At 38.9% G+C, this 15,321-nt stretch overlaps 1 protein-coding gene across 2 annotated transcripts in view; it reads right to left on the bottom strand.

Moving 5' to 3' along the window:
• Positions 1-15,321, bottom strand: part of LOC126983133 (carbonic anhydrase-related protein 10-like) — a 115,184-nt gene that overhangs the window by 24,870 nt on the left and 74,993 nt on the right. For both annotated transcript variants that reach the window (XM_050835630.1, XM_050835631.1), the window contains 3 exons: positions 7,142-7,333; positions 4,486-4,581; positions 2,351-2,417 (listed from right to left, as the gene is read on the bottom strand). In XM_050835630.1, the coding sequence (XP_050691587.1) occupies positions 2,351-2,417; positions 4,486-4,581; positions 7,142-7,333 (355 nt within the window). The remainder of the gene's footprint in view (positions 1-2,350; positions 2,418-4,485; positions 4,582-7,141; positions 7,334-15,321) is intronic.

Raw genomic sequence — 15,321 nt, 5'->3', positions numbered from 1 at the left:
TCCCTCTACATCATTACCATTCTATACATCTCACTCCCCTTCTCTTCCTCTTCATTTAATACATCTCTCTTTGTCTCCTTCTTATTCCTCTTTGTACAATAACACCAACAATAACACCACACACCTACTTTCTAACTCAATCTATTTCCCTTACTCCTCACTACACCACAACACAAACAACAGCAGTAATAATTAGTCACCTGTAGAAATCAATCAAGCATACCTATTACCACCTGTTCTTATTATTGCTCCCGAAGTCACGTGGTTTGTGTGGATGGGGGAACAGGTATTGCAATTAGCAGGTGAGTTTGTCCACCTCTGCGTCGCTAACTGGTCTGATTGTTACTTGGAAAATTGGAAGGCAGGTGAAGGGTGAAGGGATAGGGATGTGTGTGTGTGTGTGTGTGTGTGTGTGTGTGTGTGTGTGAGAGAGAGAGAGAGAGAGAGAGAGAGAGAGAGAGAGAGAGAGAGAGAGAGAGAGAGAGAGAGAGAGAGAGAGAGAGAGAGAGTTCGGAAAAATCTCAATTCGTGTTTTTCTAGTTAGACGTCTTTTTATCCTTGTTCCGGGAAGTATGTGCAAAGTTTTAGCGTGTTTGGGATGCTTAGAGAGGAGGAGGAGGAGGAGGAGGAGGAGGAGGAGGAGGAGGAGGAGGAAATAAAGAGCAAGGGTATGACCTTTTTTCAAACGATCTTTTTTTCCATTTTCTTCTTATTTTCCTTTATCATGTTTCTGTATTTTCTTCCTTTTCTCTTTCTTCTTCACCTTTTCTTCTTCCCTTTTCTTCTTCTTCCAACCTCCTTCTCCTCCAGATAATCAACACTACGTCAGGTGATCAGGCAGATACTCAGGTATGCAAAATTAATGTACAGGTAAAATCAGGCAGTTCGGGACAGGTAATTTAATTAGACTAGGTGATACAAGGTTGTAAGGAAGAGGAGGAGGATGGCTGGGTGAAGTAGATTACAAAAAGGAGGAGAAGGAGGAGGAGGAGGAAAAGGAAGAGATGAAGGAAATGCCAGAAATCACCAAGACGAGGAAGAGGAAAAGATGAAAAAACATGAAATAGAGGAGAAAGAGGAGGCGGAGGGGTGAAAAAGAGATACGAGAAGAAGAAAGGAAAGGAAATACAATATGATACCATGATATTTGGAGAAGGAAAAATAAAAAGAAGGAAAAGAAGAAAAAGAAATAGAAAATGAAGGAAAAGAAGTGGAAACAAAACAGATAAACTAAAAGAAGAAAACATAAACTTGCAAAAAAAATATCGTTACAACAGACTGGAAAAAAGAAACAGGAATAACACATAACAAAACAACAACAAAAAAAGAATATAAATAAAACCAAATTAAAAAAAGAAAACATAAGTCCTCTAAAAGGTATTACAGGTCCTGAAAGCTGTAGGCAGGTGAAAAGAGTTACCTGTGGAATTTATATAAAGGTGTTGCAAGGTGTATTGATGGCGAAGGGGAGGAAGGGAAAGGGAAATCACTCGTGGAAATTGGTTAGAGAGAGAGAGAGAGAGAGAGAGAGAGAGAGAGAGAGAGAGAGAGAGAGAGAGAGAGAGAGAGAGAGAGAGAGAGAGAGAGAGAGAGAGAGAGAGACGCATTAAAAAGAAAGAAACAAGAGGGAAATGGATAGAGTAGGGAGAACAAAAAGGGGAGTAGAAAAGAGAGAGAGAGAGAGAGAGAGAGAGAGAGAGAGAGAGAGAGAGAGAGAGAGAGAGAGAGAGAGAGAGAGAGAGAGAGAGAGAGAGAGGCTAAAAATATACGTTAAAGAGGAAAGAGACGCGTGAATGTATGTTGATGAACGTTGATTTTAATGATACAAACGATACATACATAGAAAGACAGATAGATAGATAGATAGATACAAATGAATTAATAGAAGGAAAGATAAAGATAAAGACAGAGATTCATATAAAAAACACAATACACATACAAACACACAAAAAACAAACAGGCAAACATTTCATCAATAATTCAACCTCACATATTAAAACATTCACTGAGAGAGACAGACAACCCCCCAAAAAAGACACACACACTCCCACACACACCAAAAGAATAAGAGGAACATAGGGATAAGGAAAGAGTTAGAACAGGCAAAAAAATCTCACGCAAACAAAACGGCAGGTGTTCATGCAGATAAATTCGACAGGTAAAAAGCAGACAGGCATGGTTAGTTAATTTAGCTGGTACACAGGTAGGAGGAGGGTGAGTTCAGACAGGTAAACAGTATAGAAGCAAAACTCAAACATAAAAACGATGACAGGTGATCAGACAGGTACTCAGGTATGCAGAAAGATTTGGACAGGTAAAAATCACAGGTGGGAATCACAGGTATACTCACCCCCGAACTGAACCTTGGGAAGCCCCTGGAGCATGTTGGCGAGCGCTGGCGTTGTGCGGTCCCCGAGCTGCGAGAGAGAGAGAGAGAGAGAGAGAGAGAGAGAGAGAGAGAGAGAGAGAGAGAGAGAGAGAGAGAGAGAGAGAGAGAGAGAGAGACGGTTAGCTTATCATATTTGGTGTCACGTTAATGAAAAAAAATCCTGAAAATCGTTGTTGTTTATGCTAAAGTTAGGTTTGAGGAGGAGGAGAAGGAAGAGGTTTTGAAGGAGAAACAGGAGGAAGAAGAGGAGGAGGAGGAGGAGGAGGAGGAGGAGGAGGAGAAACGAAAATAGTTGCAGGGACAAAGAGGAGGTGATTTGAAGAACACGATTATAAAAGAAGCGATACAGAAAGACCAAGAAGAGGAGGAGAAGGAGGGAAAGGAGAAGTAGGAGTGTATGTTTAGAGAGTGAGGAAGAGAAGGAGGTGGAGGAGCAAGAGTATTTGTAGAGGAAGAGGAGGAGTAAATGGAGAAGCAAATATCACGAAAACTCACAAACACTCGAGTGAAAACATCGTAGGAATTAACTCTTTCTCAAAACAAACCGAGAGACGCAAGGAGACAGGCATACATTATTCATTGCACCTGAGTCTGTGTCCACCTGAGAGAGAGAGAGAGAGAGAGAGAGAGAGAGAGAGAGAGAGAGAGAGAGAGAGAGAGAGAGAGAGAGAGAGAGAGAGAGAGAGAGAGAGAGAGAGAGAGAGAGAGAGAGAGAGAGAGAGAGAGAGAGAGAGTTGTATTTTCTTTATTTTTCTCTCCTTCTCTCTTTCCCTTTTTCAGTTCAGTCTGTTTTTCCCCTTCACCCAAAACTATATACGTGTTTTTTTGTTCTAGGGTGATAAAGGGCAGAGGGGGAGCGCAGAGAGAGAGAGAGAGAGAGAGAGAGAGAGAGAGAGAGAGAGAGAGGAAAGAGGAAGAAAAAGAGAGAAACAAGGATAAGGAAGGAACGTAGGGAGAGAAAATGGAGAGAGAGAGAGAGAGAGAGAGAGAGAGAGAGAGAGAGAGAGAGAGAGAGAGAATCCATATTGAACGGCCGTTTGTGTCAGACGCGTTACATTGGAAGTGAGGAAGTGGATGATCCGTTTTTGTTTTAGCGTATTAAAACTCTCTCTCTCTCTCTCTCTGTTTATCTTTATCTTTTTTTTTCTATTTCTCTTTATCTTTCCCTGTTTTTCTTTATTTCTCTTTCTGTCTGTTTTTTTATTTATTTATTTTTTTCTTTATTTCTCTATCTCTCTGTATTTCTTTGTTTTTTTCTCCGTCTCTGTTTTCTCTTTTTTTTCTCTCACTCTCCTTTTCTATCCTTAAAGTTACCTGTATTTTCCTCACCTCACCAATTCCATCACAGGTAATATGACTCCACTTACTTAACCTCACCTGTCTTCCTCCTCCAATTACCTTCCTGCCTGCCTCGAGTCGTCACCAGGCACTGAATGGCCGTTGGAGCCCGCCACTAAATTCTTACGCCCTCCGCTCCCCGCTTCTTAATATCCGTGAGTGGTCGTTCATCTGCTATTCCTGCCTTCTGACGGGGTCCCAGGCGGGTGTTAGCGGCGGGGCGCGTTTTATAAATATACATAACCGCCTCACCTCAAAGTCCCCTCCAATAACCATCACGTATCAATGCTTTTAGTTATTGCTCCGGTATTCTGACACGGTGATGTTATGGTTTTTATTTTCGTTTTATTTCGTTCGTCTCTACATGCATAAAGGTATTGGTTAATGATGTCTTTATTTTCGTTTTTAATTGTTTGCTACGTTTTGACATGCTGATATTGTTCTTTATTTGTTGAAGTGTATTATTCTGCGTCAAATTATGTTTTTTTTTGTCAAATTGTTTGTTTTGCTAATCGACATTTAAACTCCACTAACCTTAATCTGTCCTCTAATTGAACGCTAATACAGGTAGTTGTTAATGTATTCTTCTATAACGCCCTTCGTCCTGCAGTTAACTTTTAAAGGTCCTTCTCACTCGTGCTGAAGTTCAAGTCCAGTTCGCCGATGTCAATGTAAATACGTGAATTTTCCGGCGAGAAGTCGAGGTCGCTCTCCCTTTTAATTGAAAGTATTAATTATTAGGACAGGGTTTTCCTTACCTGCACGAGAACGGCGATGGCCACCACGCCGTACACCTGACTGGCCGCCTGCGTGAAGTTCCTGTAGAGCTGAGAGTTGTAGCCGTACACCTGGAGCTGCGGGGGAAGGGGAGAGCGTTGAGTGTCGGGCAGGCGCCATGTCACACAGTTTTTCGAATATAACATTTTAACAAAGCGTCGGACAAGGATGGTATTTTGGAAGACGATGATTGAGACCCCGACCTAATTGGCAAAAATAGGCTTAGGTGCCAAATGTGGACGATTACGGCACTTGTAAGAGTAACTTTAAGGTAAACTTCACTAAAATATGCAGGCACGGGTTTGCAGGATCCCTTGTTTTACATGGTTGATTGGCAGAAATGGTGTTTGTTTTGCATGGTTGATGGATTGTTGATTAGATGGTTGGCTGACTGGGTGGACGGGAAAGAGGTTCGCTGATTGATTGTTGTTTTAGATGATTGATTTCTTGGTTGATTTTTTGGTTGATTGATTGTTTTGTTGGTTGATTGGTTGTTTGGTAGGATGGTTGGGTGGTTGGTTGATCCTCTGATTGATTGGTTGATCGAATTGCACGTTGATTTTACGGATAGAAAAGTAGACAGAAGGAGAGACAAAGATACAACATACAACAGACCGGGCGAATAAAAGAGAAAATGCAGAGAGATTAAATTAAACAGAAGCATAAAAAAGAATGGCCCACGAAAAATAGTTATATAGACAAACAGACAGAGAGATACAGATACGGAGGCAACAGATAGACAGGAACACACTCAAACAAAACCAAGCTATTTTAAAACACTGATGATCATCCCCGCATATATAAAAAAATGTACAAAAAAATGTTAAAAAGGAAACGAAAAAAAAGATTGAAAACACGCATAATTAAATCCCAGATACACATTTTTCACCACCATTCGGAAATTTCTCACTAAACAACGTCGCGCCTGATATGAGATAATGCATAGGGAACACAATGAACGAAAATGGATTTAAGTTGACTGAAGTGAAGGAAAATTAGTGCAGCGCGTCAACCAACCATCCCGTCAACCGTCCATACATTCACCCGGCCAGAAGGGTTGAAGCGAATGTCTACTTAGAGATCAAAGGGAAATCGACATAAAGATAAATAGTGATCAGGAGAACTATTTATCACCCTACCACCGCAGCCTCCAATAATGATGAAATATGGGTGAGCTATTTTTCAGGCCGTTTTAATACCGCTGCCGTGAAATATTTCCCGTGTCCGTGTTCACTACAGCTGCGACCTATTTGTGGGGCGGCGAACAGGTTTATATTGCACGAAAGGAACTAATGAGAGGGGGGGGGGTAGAGAGGGACAGGTAGGGAGGTACATAGGTAGGTAGGGAAAGGATTGATTTGAATGTGTTAGTGAGTTATTACTGAATTGGAGACAGATTTTGATATCCTGTAAAGGTTTTCTATATAGATGTAAAATGGGGGAGAGTTAGAGAGAGAGGTAGAGAGGCTGGCATACAGGTAGGTGAGTGGGTAGGTAGGTAGGGAAAGGATTGATTTGAATGTGTTAGTGAGTTATTACTGAATTGGAGACAGATTTTGATATCCCGTAAAGGTTTTCCATATACAGGTAAAACGGGAGACAGGTAGAGAGACAGGCATACTGGTAGGTGAGTGAGTAGGTAGGTAGGGAAAGGGCTGACTGAATGTGTTAGTGGATTATTAAAAATTTCTTCTCACGAGACAGATTTTGAATTTCCTTAAAGAGGTAAAAAAGAGGTAGACAGGTAGGAATATATTTAGGTAGGCAGGGGAAAGGTTGAATGCATGTATTAGTGGATTATTAAAGGCTTCATCTCACAAGGCAGCTTTAGAGTGTCTGTAAAGAGTAAGAGAGGGACAGGTAGGCATATGGGTTATCAGGCAGGTGAGATGGCAGGGAAAGGGTTGTGTGAAAGGGTTAGTGGACATCATTGGTTTCATCTCAGGTGTAAGTGGGGGAAAATTGCCCTTCCGTTCTCAGCAATATATACCTGGAATTACCTGTCTTTCCATTGCCTGCCTCTTTCATCTGGCTAAAACGTGAGGTGAGGGAGAAAATGAATAAAAAATGAAGGAAATAAATGGAAGTTAGGGGATGCAGAACAGACACTCACAGGTTTTCCCTTTTATAAAATGTAATGTAAAAATATTAAATGAAGAAGATGAAAGGACAAAAGAAAGGAAGGGAAGTTAGAGAAAGTAGAGCGGGTACACACACAGCTTTTACTATTTCTTTAATGAAACGTAAAATAAAGAAAGAAATGAAGAAAGATATAAAAGTATCGAGAGTTCACCACAACGAACTTAAATGAAGAAAGATAAAATAGAATCGAGCTTTCACCATAACAAACTTTACTTGGCACACCATCACCATTACAAAACCAGAAGTGAAAGGGAGACATCACACTAGACACACACTGAACATCAATAGAAAATAATCAGAGTTAACCAGAAAATGAAGAAACATTAAAATAAAACAAACCTGACTCGTAATATTATCCCAACTTGGCGAAAATAAAGTGAAAACAAGATACAAAGAACTCTCACCTCTGCAAAAATCTCTACCAAACTGATCACAAAGACCACTCTCAAATACTCTCACATTATCTCTCACATGCGTTCTCATGCTCCTACACACCTCGGCGGGGAAGGCATAGTTCGCAATGGTGTGCTCAGACCCTTGCAAATCCCTCTCGCCGAAGTGGAGGCGCAGGTGGCTGACGGAGTAGGTGTAGGAGAGCGGCCCACCGGAGAGGTTAACAGACGGTCCTGACGAAGGCTTGACCCGCCACTCCAGGCTGTGACCCGTGTTGACCAGCATCCCGGACACCTGGAGAGGAGAGGAAACGGTGGTGTAGAGTGGCACGCCTCGAGATGAAACAGGTATGCTTAAGGACGTTCCCGAACAAGAAGAGAAAACACATAGAAAGACGAAACAAGAAGAGAAAACACATAGAAAGACGAAGCAAAGTTATTCAAGAGAAAATACCTGAAAATTATAAACAAAAGCATAGAAAGATGAAGCAGAGGCACAGAAACTGATGTATTTGATTTAAGGAAACAGCATATTCAAAGTCAACAAATCCCGTACTGAACACCACTAATTGCCGGGGGATCGAGCATATCAACTACGCCACCGATTAACTAAAAGGTCACCGCGCCAACGGCCATTCCGCGGCCTATACCTGACGCCCTAGCCCCGCGCTGTGGACATGAAGGTGAAGGTGACCCCGCTTACACTCATGTCTGCAGGAAACGTTTCTAATCAACCCCTGAGGTTTATGCGGTGCAAGTGTTCGATTCCCCCGGCTGTCAGTGGTGTTCATAAAGGGACGGATCTGAATAATAAAAAGAAAGAACACAGATAGATGAAGCAAAGGTATGCAAGAGAAAACACATGAATTAGTGGAAAAAAACTTCCTGAGAGTAAACAGAAGTCTGCAGGGAGACACAAGGGGATGAAAAAAAAAAAGAGACTTAGAGGACAGCTTCATTAGACAGCACCTGCATGAAAAAACGCAGGTGTAGGAAAATACACCTGTACAAAAATAAACATAGGAAAATGAGGACATGTCTGTCGGCGTAAAGAAGAAATGTAGGTATCCAATAAGACGTACCTGTAGAGAAGGAAACAAAAGTATATGAGAGGACACACGTGGTTAAAAAGACACCTCTAAATAAACAAACATAGATAAATAAAAAAAAAATAAAGGATACAGGTACTGATTCGAAACACCCATACGAAAGGTAACACAAGAATGAAAGCACAGATCTATTGAACGAAACACCTGTAATAATGAAACACATGAAAATTATGACATACCTGTACACTGAAGAAAAAGAAGGTGTATCCTGACACACACACACACACACACACACACACACACACACACACACACACAGGCACCTTGTTAATTAGGTTAGTGTTGCATTCATTGAGTAGCTTCTCGTTACTTATTCGAATTTCTACTTAGTTTTTTTTTTCTTCTGTTTTACATCCTTTTATTTATTTCTGGATTCCTAAAACGTTTTCTTTTATCTTAATTATAGTTTTTCTTATTCGTCCTGCATATATATTTTTTCTTTTCCTTTGTTTCTGCCTTTTCTCTCTCTCTCTCTCTCTCTCTCTCTCTCTCTCTCTCTCTGATCATCTGTTTTTCTCTTATTCCCTCTCGTGTTTGTCGCCTCTGTTTTTTCTTCTTAATTGGCCTCTGTGATCGTGTTTGCAGGTTCCCGTGTTTATCATGTTTGTTTTTCCAGTTTTTCTGCCTTTCCTTCTTTCCCTGCCCCGCCTTTCTTTACGTCCGGTGTTTGTTTCGGTCGTCCGGCGCGTGTGTGAATCTGTTTGGAAGGTTGTCACTTTTTGCCACTCTTTTTCTGGTTATGTTTTTATCGCCAGGTCGTTTGTGTACATTTGAATTTTGATGAGAGGAAAATAAAAACAGGTGAATATAGATGAAGTGATGTGAGTGTGGGAGGAATTAGAATATGTGTGAAGGTGAGGAAAAGTAAAAGAAGTAATGATAAAAGAAGACGAAGAGGAAGAGGAAGATAAGGAGAAAGAAGAACAGGAGAGAGAGAGGAAAATTAGAAAGAGGAACAAGAGAAAGAGAGGAATATAAGGTTAATGAGGAGGAAATAATTCTTAGCCCAGAGAATGGTATACACACACACACACACACACACACACACACACACACACACACACATATACATAGAGTTGCATAAGTACACACACACACACACACACACACACACACACACACACACACACACACACACATTAAAAACCAGAATATCGAATGTGTGTACTGTAAACCAAACACACACACACACACACACACACACACACACACACACACGATCCGATAACCTATTTCCCCAATCAATAAACAAAGGCAGGTGTTAGTGCGCCGGGGGAGTGAGGGAGTGAGGGAGGGAGGGAGTGAGGGCGGGCTCTTCACTCCGTTACTCCACTCCTCGTTGCTCGTTTTTGTTCCTTTTTTCGTTACTCGTTAAGCGTCGCCTCTGGTTTTGTTATCCTCGTAATGTGTTGTTCGACTTACGCTGTTTATTCTGTTGTTTTTATCGTTATATCTACTACTACTACTACTACTACTACGACTACTACTTCTACTATTAATATTACTACTACTGCTATCTACCTATTTGTCTATCTATCTCTTTTTTATTTATACTACTACTACTATTATCTGCTTCTATTCCATCAGTACCACTATAATCAGTACCATACTATTAACACCTCCACTACAATAAGCACCACCACAACAGCTACCATCAACAACAACAACAATAATGATAACAATTACAGCAACATTAACAACAACAAGCTTTATTTTTAGATGCAACACAAACACTCTCTCTCTCTCTCTCTCTCTCTCTCTCTCTCTCTCTCTCTCTCTCTCTCTCTCTCTCTCTCTCTCTCTCTCTCTCACATACACATTCATTTCAATTTTTTTTGGCACCAGTATTTTTTTCGAACATGCCTTTTTAATCTAAATTTCCCGAATGCGTCAGCGGCGGATGGACCGACGATGGATGAATAAATGAATGAATGAATACAAAAATGGCGCAGAATCACGTGTATTATGAACAAAAAATGAAAACTCTGGTTGATATTAATGGGTGGAGGTGCATTGATGTGGTGGGGTAAGGGGGGGAGAAGAGGGAAGGCGGGTGAGGGGAGGGAATCTGAGGGGGTGATGGGAAGAAGGGGAGGGTAAGTGAGTGAGTAGAAGGAGGATAAGAGGGTGAGGGGAGGAGGGGGAAGGAATGGTGGGTGATGGGAGGTGATGAGGGGAGGAGGATGAGGGAAGGGGGTTAAAGGAAGGAGGAGGAGGGAAAGAGGGTGATTGAGGGGTGGGAGAGAAGAGGGGAGGAAAGGGGTGCGGTTTGTGGTTGCAAATATTTGGTGAGAGAGAGAGAGAGAGAGAGAGAGAGAGAGAGAGAGAGAGAGAGAGAGAGAGAGAGAGAGAGAGAGAGAGAGAGAGAGAGAGAGAGAGAGAGAGTACCTTGTTTTGTTGGTTGAGTAAAGTGAGGGTAAACATTTGATGATTGGGAGAGGAAGAGAAGAGGAAATGGGGAGGGAAGAGGGAAGGAGAGAGAGGGAGAGAAGAGGAGGTTAGAGGATGGAAAGGAAAGTGTGTAGATGGATGTGCGTTGAAGGGGAATAGTGAATGACTGATAGGAAAGAGAAAAATCACAATCAACACAACTACTTCTATGTACATAACACCTTTAAATGCAACACAGTATACATCCCATCCCATCCCAAGCTAATCCAACCCAATATTTTACGACACATTCCTTCTATATACACAAAACACTTATACAGCAACACATTATAGAAGTCCATCCCAACGCAACTCAACCGAACATAACTCAACCCTTTCGAACACAATCTGACCCCCACCAAACACACAACACAAAATATCACTTCCCAAACACACACAAGAAACACAAAATCTATACCACATCAGAAAACCTAACCCACCTAACCTAACCCAATCCTTTGCAGTACCATCTCACCCAAACTCAACCAAACACAACACCACACAAAACAACACTTTCCAAATCACACCATCACCACCACCACCACCCAACCACCACCACCACCGCCAAATCAATCCCACAAGCCCCAATTCCACGGCACACACATACATATTTTTTCCCACACCCTCACGCAGACCCACCGAAGCGTTTATGTAAATTGAGGAGCTGCTGTACTACGATTGGGGAGATTAATAGCCGTGTTTATGGGGCTCATCATGGCTGTTTAATAGACGCTACGAGCTCTAAACTGCCTTATCGACGCGCGGAGACTGAGGCGCCGAGGGAAACACGGGCTAATTCACAGCAAATCACGGTAATGGTTTGAATAAGTCTCCTGTTATCTCTCTACCGCCTCATCTGCCGCCTGCTTGGTTACCTGCGTGCCTGCTTACTTGCTTGGTGGAGTTTGTACTTGCTTGGTTTGTGCGTCTGTTTGTGCGTGTAACTTTGTATATTTTTGTCCCCAGGTTATTTGTGTTTACTTTTTTTTTGTGTGTGTATTTTCTTTTGTGCGTATAACATCTGTAAGTCATCTTAGTCGTATGGACGTATGATAATTATGTATGAGTGTATATCAGTTCGATGGTATTAATGGATTGAAAACTAATGATTGAATATGCGAACTTATTTATGAGTGAATCACCTCAACCCACCACCAGCACCACCACCACCACCACCACCACCACCAGCTCAGGTCTTTCCAACATCGCCACCACAAGACTCCATCATCACCACTACACCCATTCACCACCACTACCCTTTCTCTCAAGCTTCCTACATTTCTCTTCACCAATTCAAGACAACTTCATCAGCACAACCTTCATTCACCGCCATGACCTCCACCACCGCTGCCTCTCCCTCAAGTTTCCGTGCATCCCCCTCGGTCTCGGGTGCTCCCTGGTCTTAATAGGATCAGACTTAAGCCTTTTGATGTGCCACGCGAGCCCCGCATTGGGATCACTCTTATGGGCCTGTTACTTCGCCCGACACACACGCCGTTTGGGAACATATGCGAGCCGGGTGACCTTGCTCCCCTCTGTCCCTCTCATTTACTTACATCCCTCCCTGCCCCCCTGCCTTGTGTTTAGATCTGCTTCTGTTTATCTTTCTATCGAGCTATCTTTCCATCTATATATCTTACTTATCAACACAGAATTATATGTAGTTAAATCTGGTTGTACAAATCCGTAGAGTTTTGTAACATTTCTAATAGAGATAAATTGCTATAGTGTGTGCACGGAGGCTGTTCATCTGGCGCCTAGGCAGCGTTTGTTACGGCTCCTGTGATTGGCTGCACCCCTCCCTCACTCACATGTCCGCCGTGACGCTACACACTTGTATTTTCTTCGTCATAGCTCGTCTCTTATTCACGACAGACCACTTTAGTTGGTACCGTTGGACTCAGCAGTAATTGCGCAACTCAGTTATGTTTATCTAAACTCGATAAAATAAAACGTGAAGGAAATGTGATGAGTTGAAGTCACAAGACAGCTCCGAAATGTTTGTAACACGGTTTACTTATCATCGCTTTTCTCAGCAGTCTTTGAACCAGGGTTGAAATAAATAATTCCATCTCAAAGCGCAAAGTCTCCTGAACGCTGTGGTGCGATCAGATTATAGATAAAACGTGACATGAGCATAACACAGAACGGTTTCTAAGGATGTGTACAGCGACGACGCCTGACTGCCCGCTGCCTGGCCGCCGGTCGGCCGCCGCTTGTGGTGAATTAGGCTATTTTTCGTCTCCTTATTTCTTTCGCTGCATTCATCGTCAACAAACGAAAACCGTTATGCATTATCCAAACTACATATATATATATATATATATATATATATATATATATATATATATATATATATATATATATATATATATATATATATATATATATATATATATATATATATATATATATATATATATATATATATATATATATATATATAAGAACGTATATATATATATATATATATATATATATATATATATATATATATATATATATATATATATATATATATATATATATATATATATATATATTTTATTAATATGTGTGTGTGTGTGTGCTTTTCTTATTGCAATCTATAAATAACTAATCTATTCTTCGTTCCTTATATTTCCCAGGTATTTTTTTTCATTAACTTGTATGCTTGTCTTTTTTGTGCTTTTCTTATTTAAATTTACAATTAAGTAATCTAATCTTCGTTCCTTATATTTTCTAGCCATTTCTTTTTATTAACATCTGTGCTCGTCTTTTTTGTGCTTTTCTTATTCCAATCTGTAACTAACTAATCTATTCTGTGTTCCTTATTTTTCTAGTTATTTCTTTTCATTAACTTGTATGATTGTCTTTTTGGTACTTTTCTTATTCCAATCTATAACTAACTAATCTATTCTGCGTTCTTTATTTTTCTATTTACTTCTTTTCATTAACTTCTATGCTCGTCTTTTTGGTGCTGTTCTTATTCCAATACATAACTAACTAATCTATTCTTCTTTCCTTATATTTTCTAGTTATTTCTTTTCATTAACTTGTATGATTGTCTTTTTGGTACTTTTCTTATTCCAATCTATAACTAACTAATCTATCCTTTGTTCCTTTTATTTTCTAGTTATTTCTTTTATTAACTTGTGTGCTCGTCTTTTCAGCACTTTCCTTATTCCAATCTATAACTAACTAATCTATCCTTCGTTTCTTATTATCGAGGTATTTCTTTTATTAACTTCTATGCCTGATTTTTTTAGTGCTTCTCTTATTCCAATCTATAACTAAATAATCTATTTTTCTTTCCTTATATTTTTCTAGTTATTTCTTTTTATTAACTTCTATGCTCATCTTTTTGGTACTTCTCTTATTCCAATCTGTAGCTAACTAATCTATTCTTTCCTTATTTTTCCAGATATTTCTTTTTATTAATTCGTTTGCTCGTCTTTTTACTTTTTTCTCTTATTCAAATAACTAACTAATCTATTATTTTTCATTTCTTTTTTTTTATTTCTTTTTTTTCACTATCGTCTTTTTTTCTTTTTTTTTCTTATTTTTTATAAACTTACTTACTAACTTATTTTCTTTTTCTTTATTTTTTCTTTCATTCTATTTCTTTTCATTAACTTCTATTTTTTTTTTTTTTTTTTTTTTTTTTTAACTAAATAACTAACTAATGTATCCTTCGGTTCTTATTTTTCTACTTATTTCTTTTCATTAACTTGTATGCTTGTCTTTTTAGTGCTTTTCTTATTTCAATTTATAAGTAACTAATCTATTCTTCGTTCCATATTTTCGAGGTATTTCTTCTATTAACTTCTATGCCTTTCTTTTTTAGTGCTTTTCTTATTCCAATTTATAACTAACTTATCTATTCTTCTTTCCTTATTTTCCTAGTTATTTCTTTTTATTAACTTCTGTGCTCATCTTTTTTGGTACTTTTCTTATTCCAATCTATAACTAACTAATCTATTCTTCTTTCCTTATATTTTTCTAGTTATTTCTTTTTATTAACATCTATGCTTGTCTTTTTGGTGCTTCTCTTATACCAATCTATAACTAACTAATCTATTCTTTTCTTATATTTTCTAGTTATTTCTTTTCATTAATTTCTATGCTCGTCTTTTTGTGTTCTTTTCTTATTCCAATTTATAACTAATCTATTCCTTGTTCCTTATATTTTCTAGCTATTTCTTTTTATTAACTTGTATGTCTGTCTTTTTTGGTGCTTTTCTTATTCCAATTTATAACTAACTAATCTATTCTTCTTTCCATATTTTTCTATTTACTTCTTTTCATTAACTTCTATGCTCGTTTTTTAGTACTTTCCTTATTCCAATCTATAACTAACTAATCTATTCTTCGTTCCTTATTTTTCTAGTTATTTCTTTTGTTAACCTCTGCTCGTCTTTTTGTTTTTTTTCTTATTCCAAATTATAACTAACTAATCTATTTTTCTTTCCTTATTTTTCCAGGTATTTCTTTTTATTAACTTGTATGTTTGTCTTTTGGTGCTTTTCTTATGCCAATTTATAACTAACTAATCTATTCTTCTTTCAATATTTTTTTATTTACTTCTTTTCATTAACTTCTATGCTCGTCTTTTTTATATTCCAGTCTATAACTAACTAATCTTCTTCGTTCCTTATTTTTCTAGTTATTTCATTTATTAACCTCAGTGCTTGTCTTTTTAGTGCTTTTTTTATTCCAATCAATAACTAACTAATCCATTCTTTCCTTATTTTTTCCAGTTATT

This window comes from Eriocheir sinensis, chromosome 53 (assembly GCF_024679095.1).
Source record: "Eriocheir sinensis breed Jianghai 21 chromosome 53, ASM2467909v1, whole genome shotgun sequence".
Lineage (NCBI taxonomy): Eukaryota > Metazoa > Arthropoda > Malacostraca > Decapoda > Varunidae > Eriocheir > Eriocheir sinensis.
The sequence above is the reverse complement of the archived record's forward strand: the minus strand, read 5'-3'. Positions and strand labels throughout refer to the sequence as shown.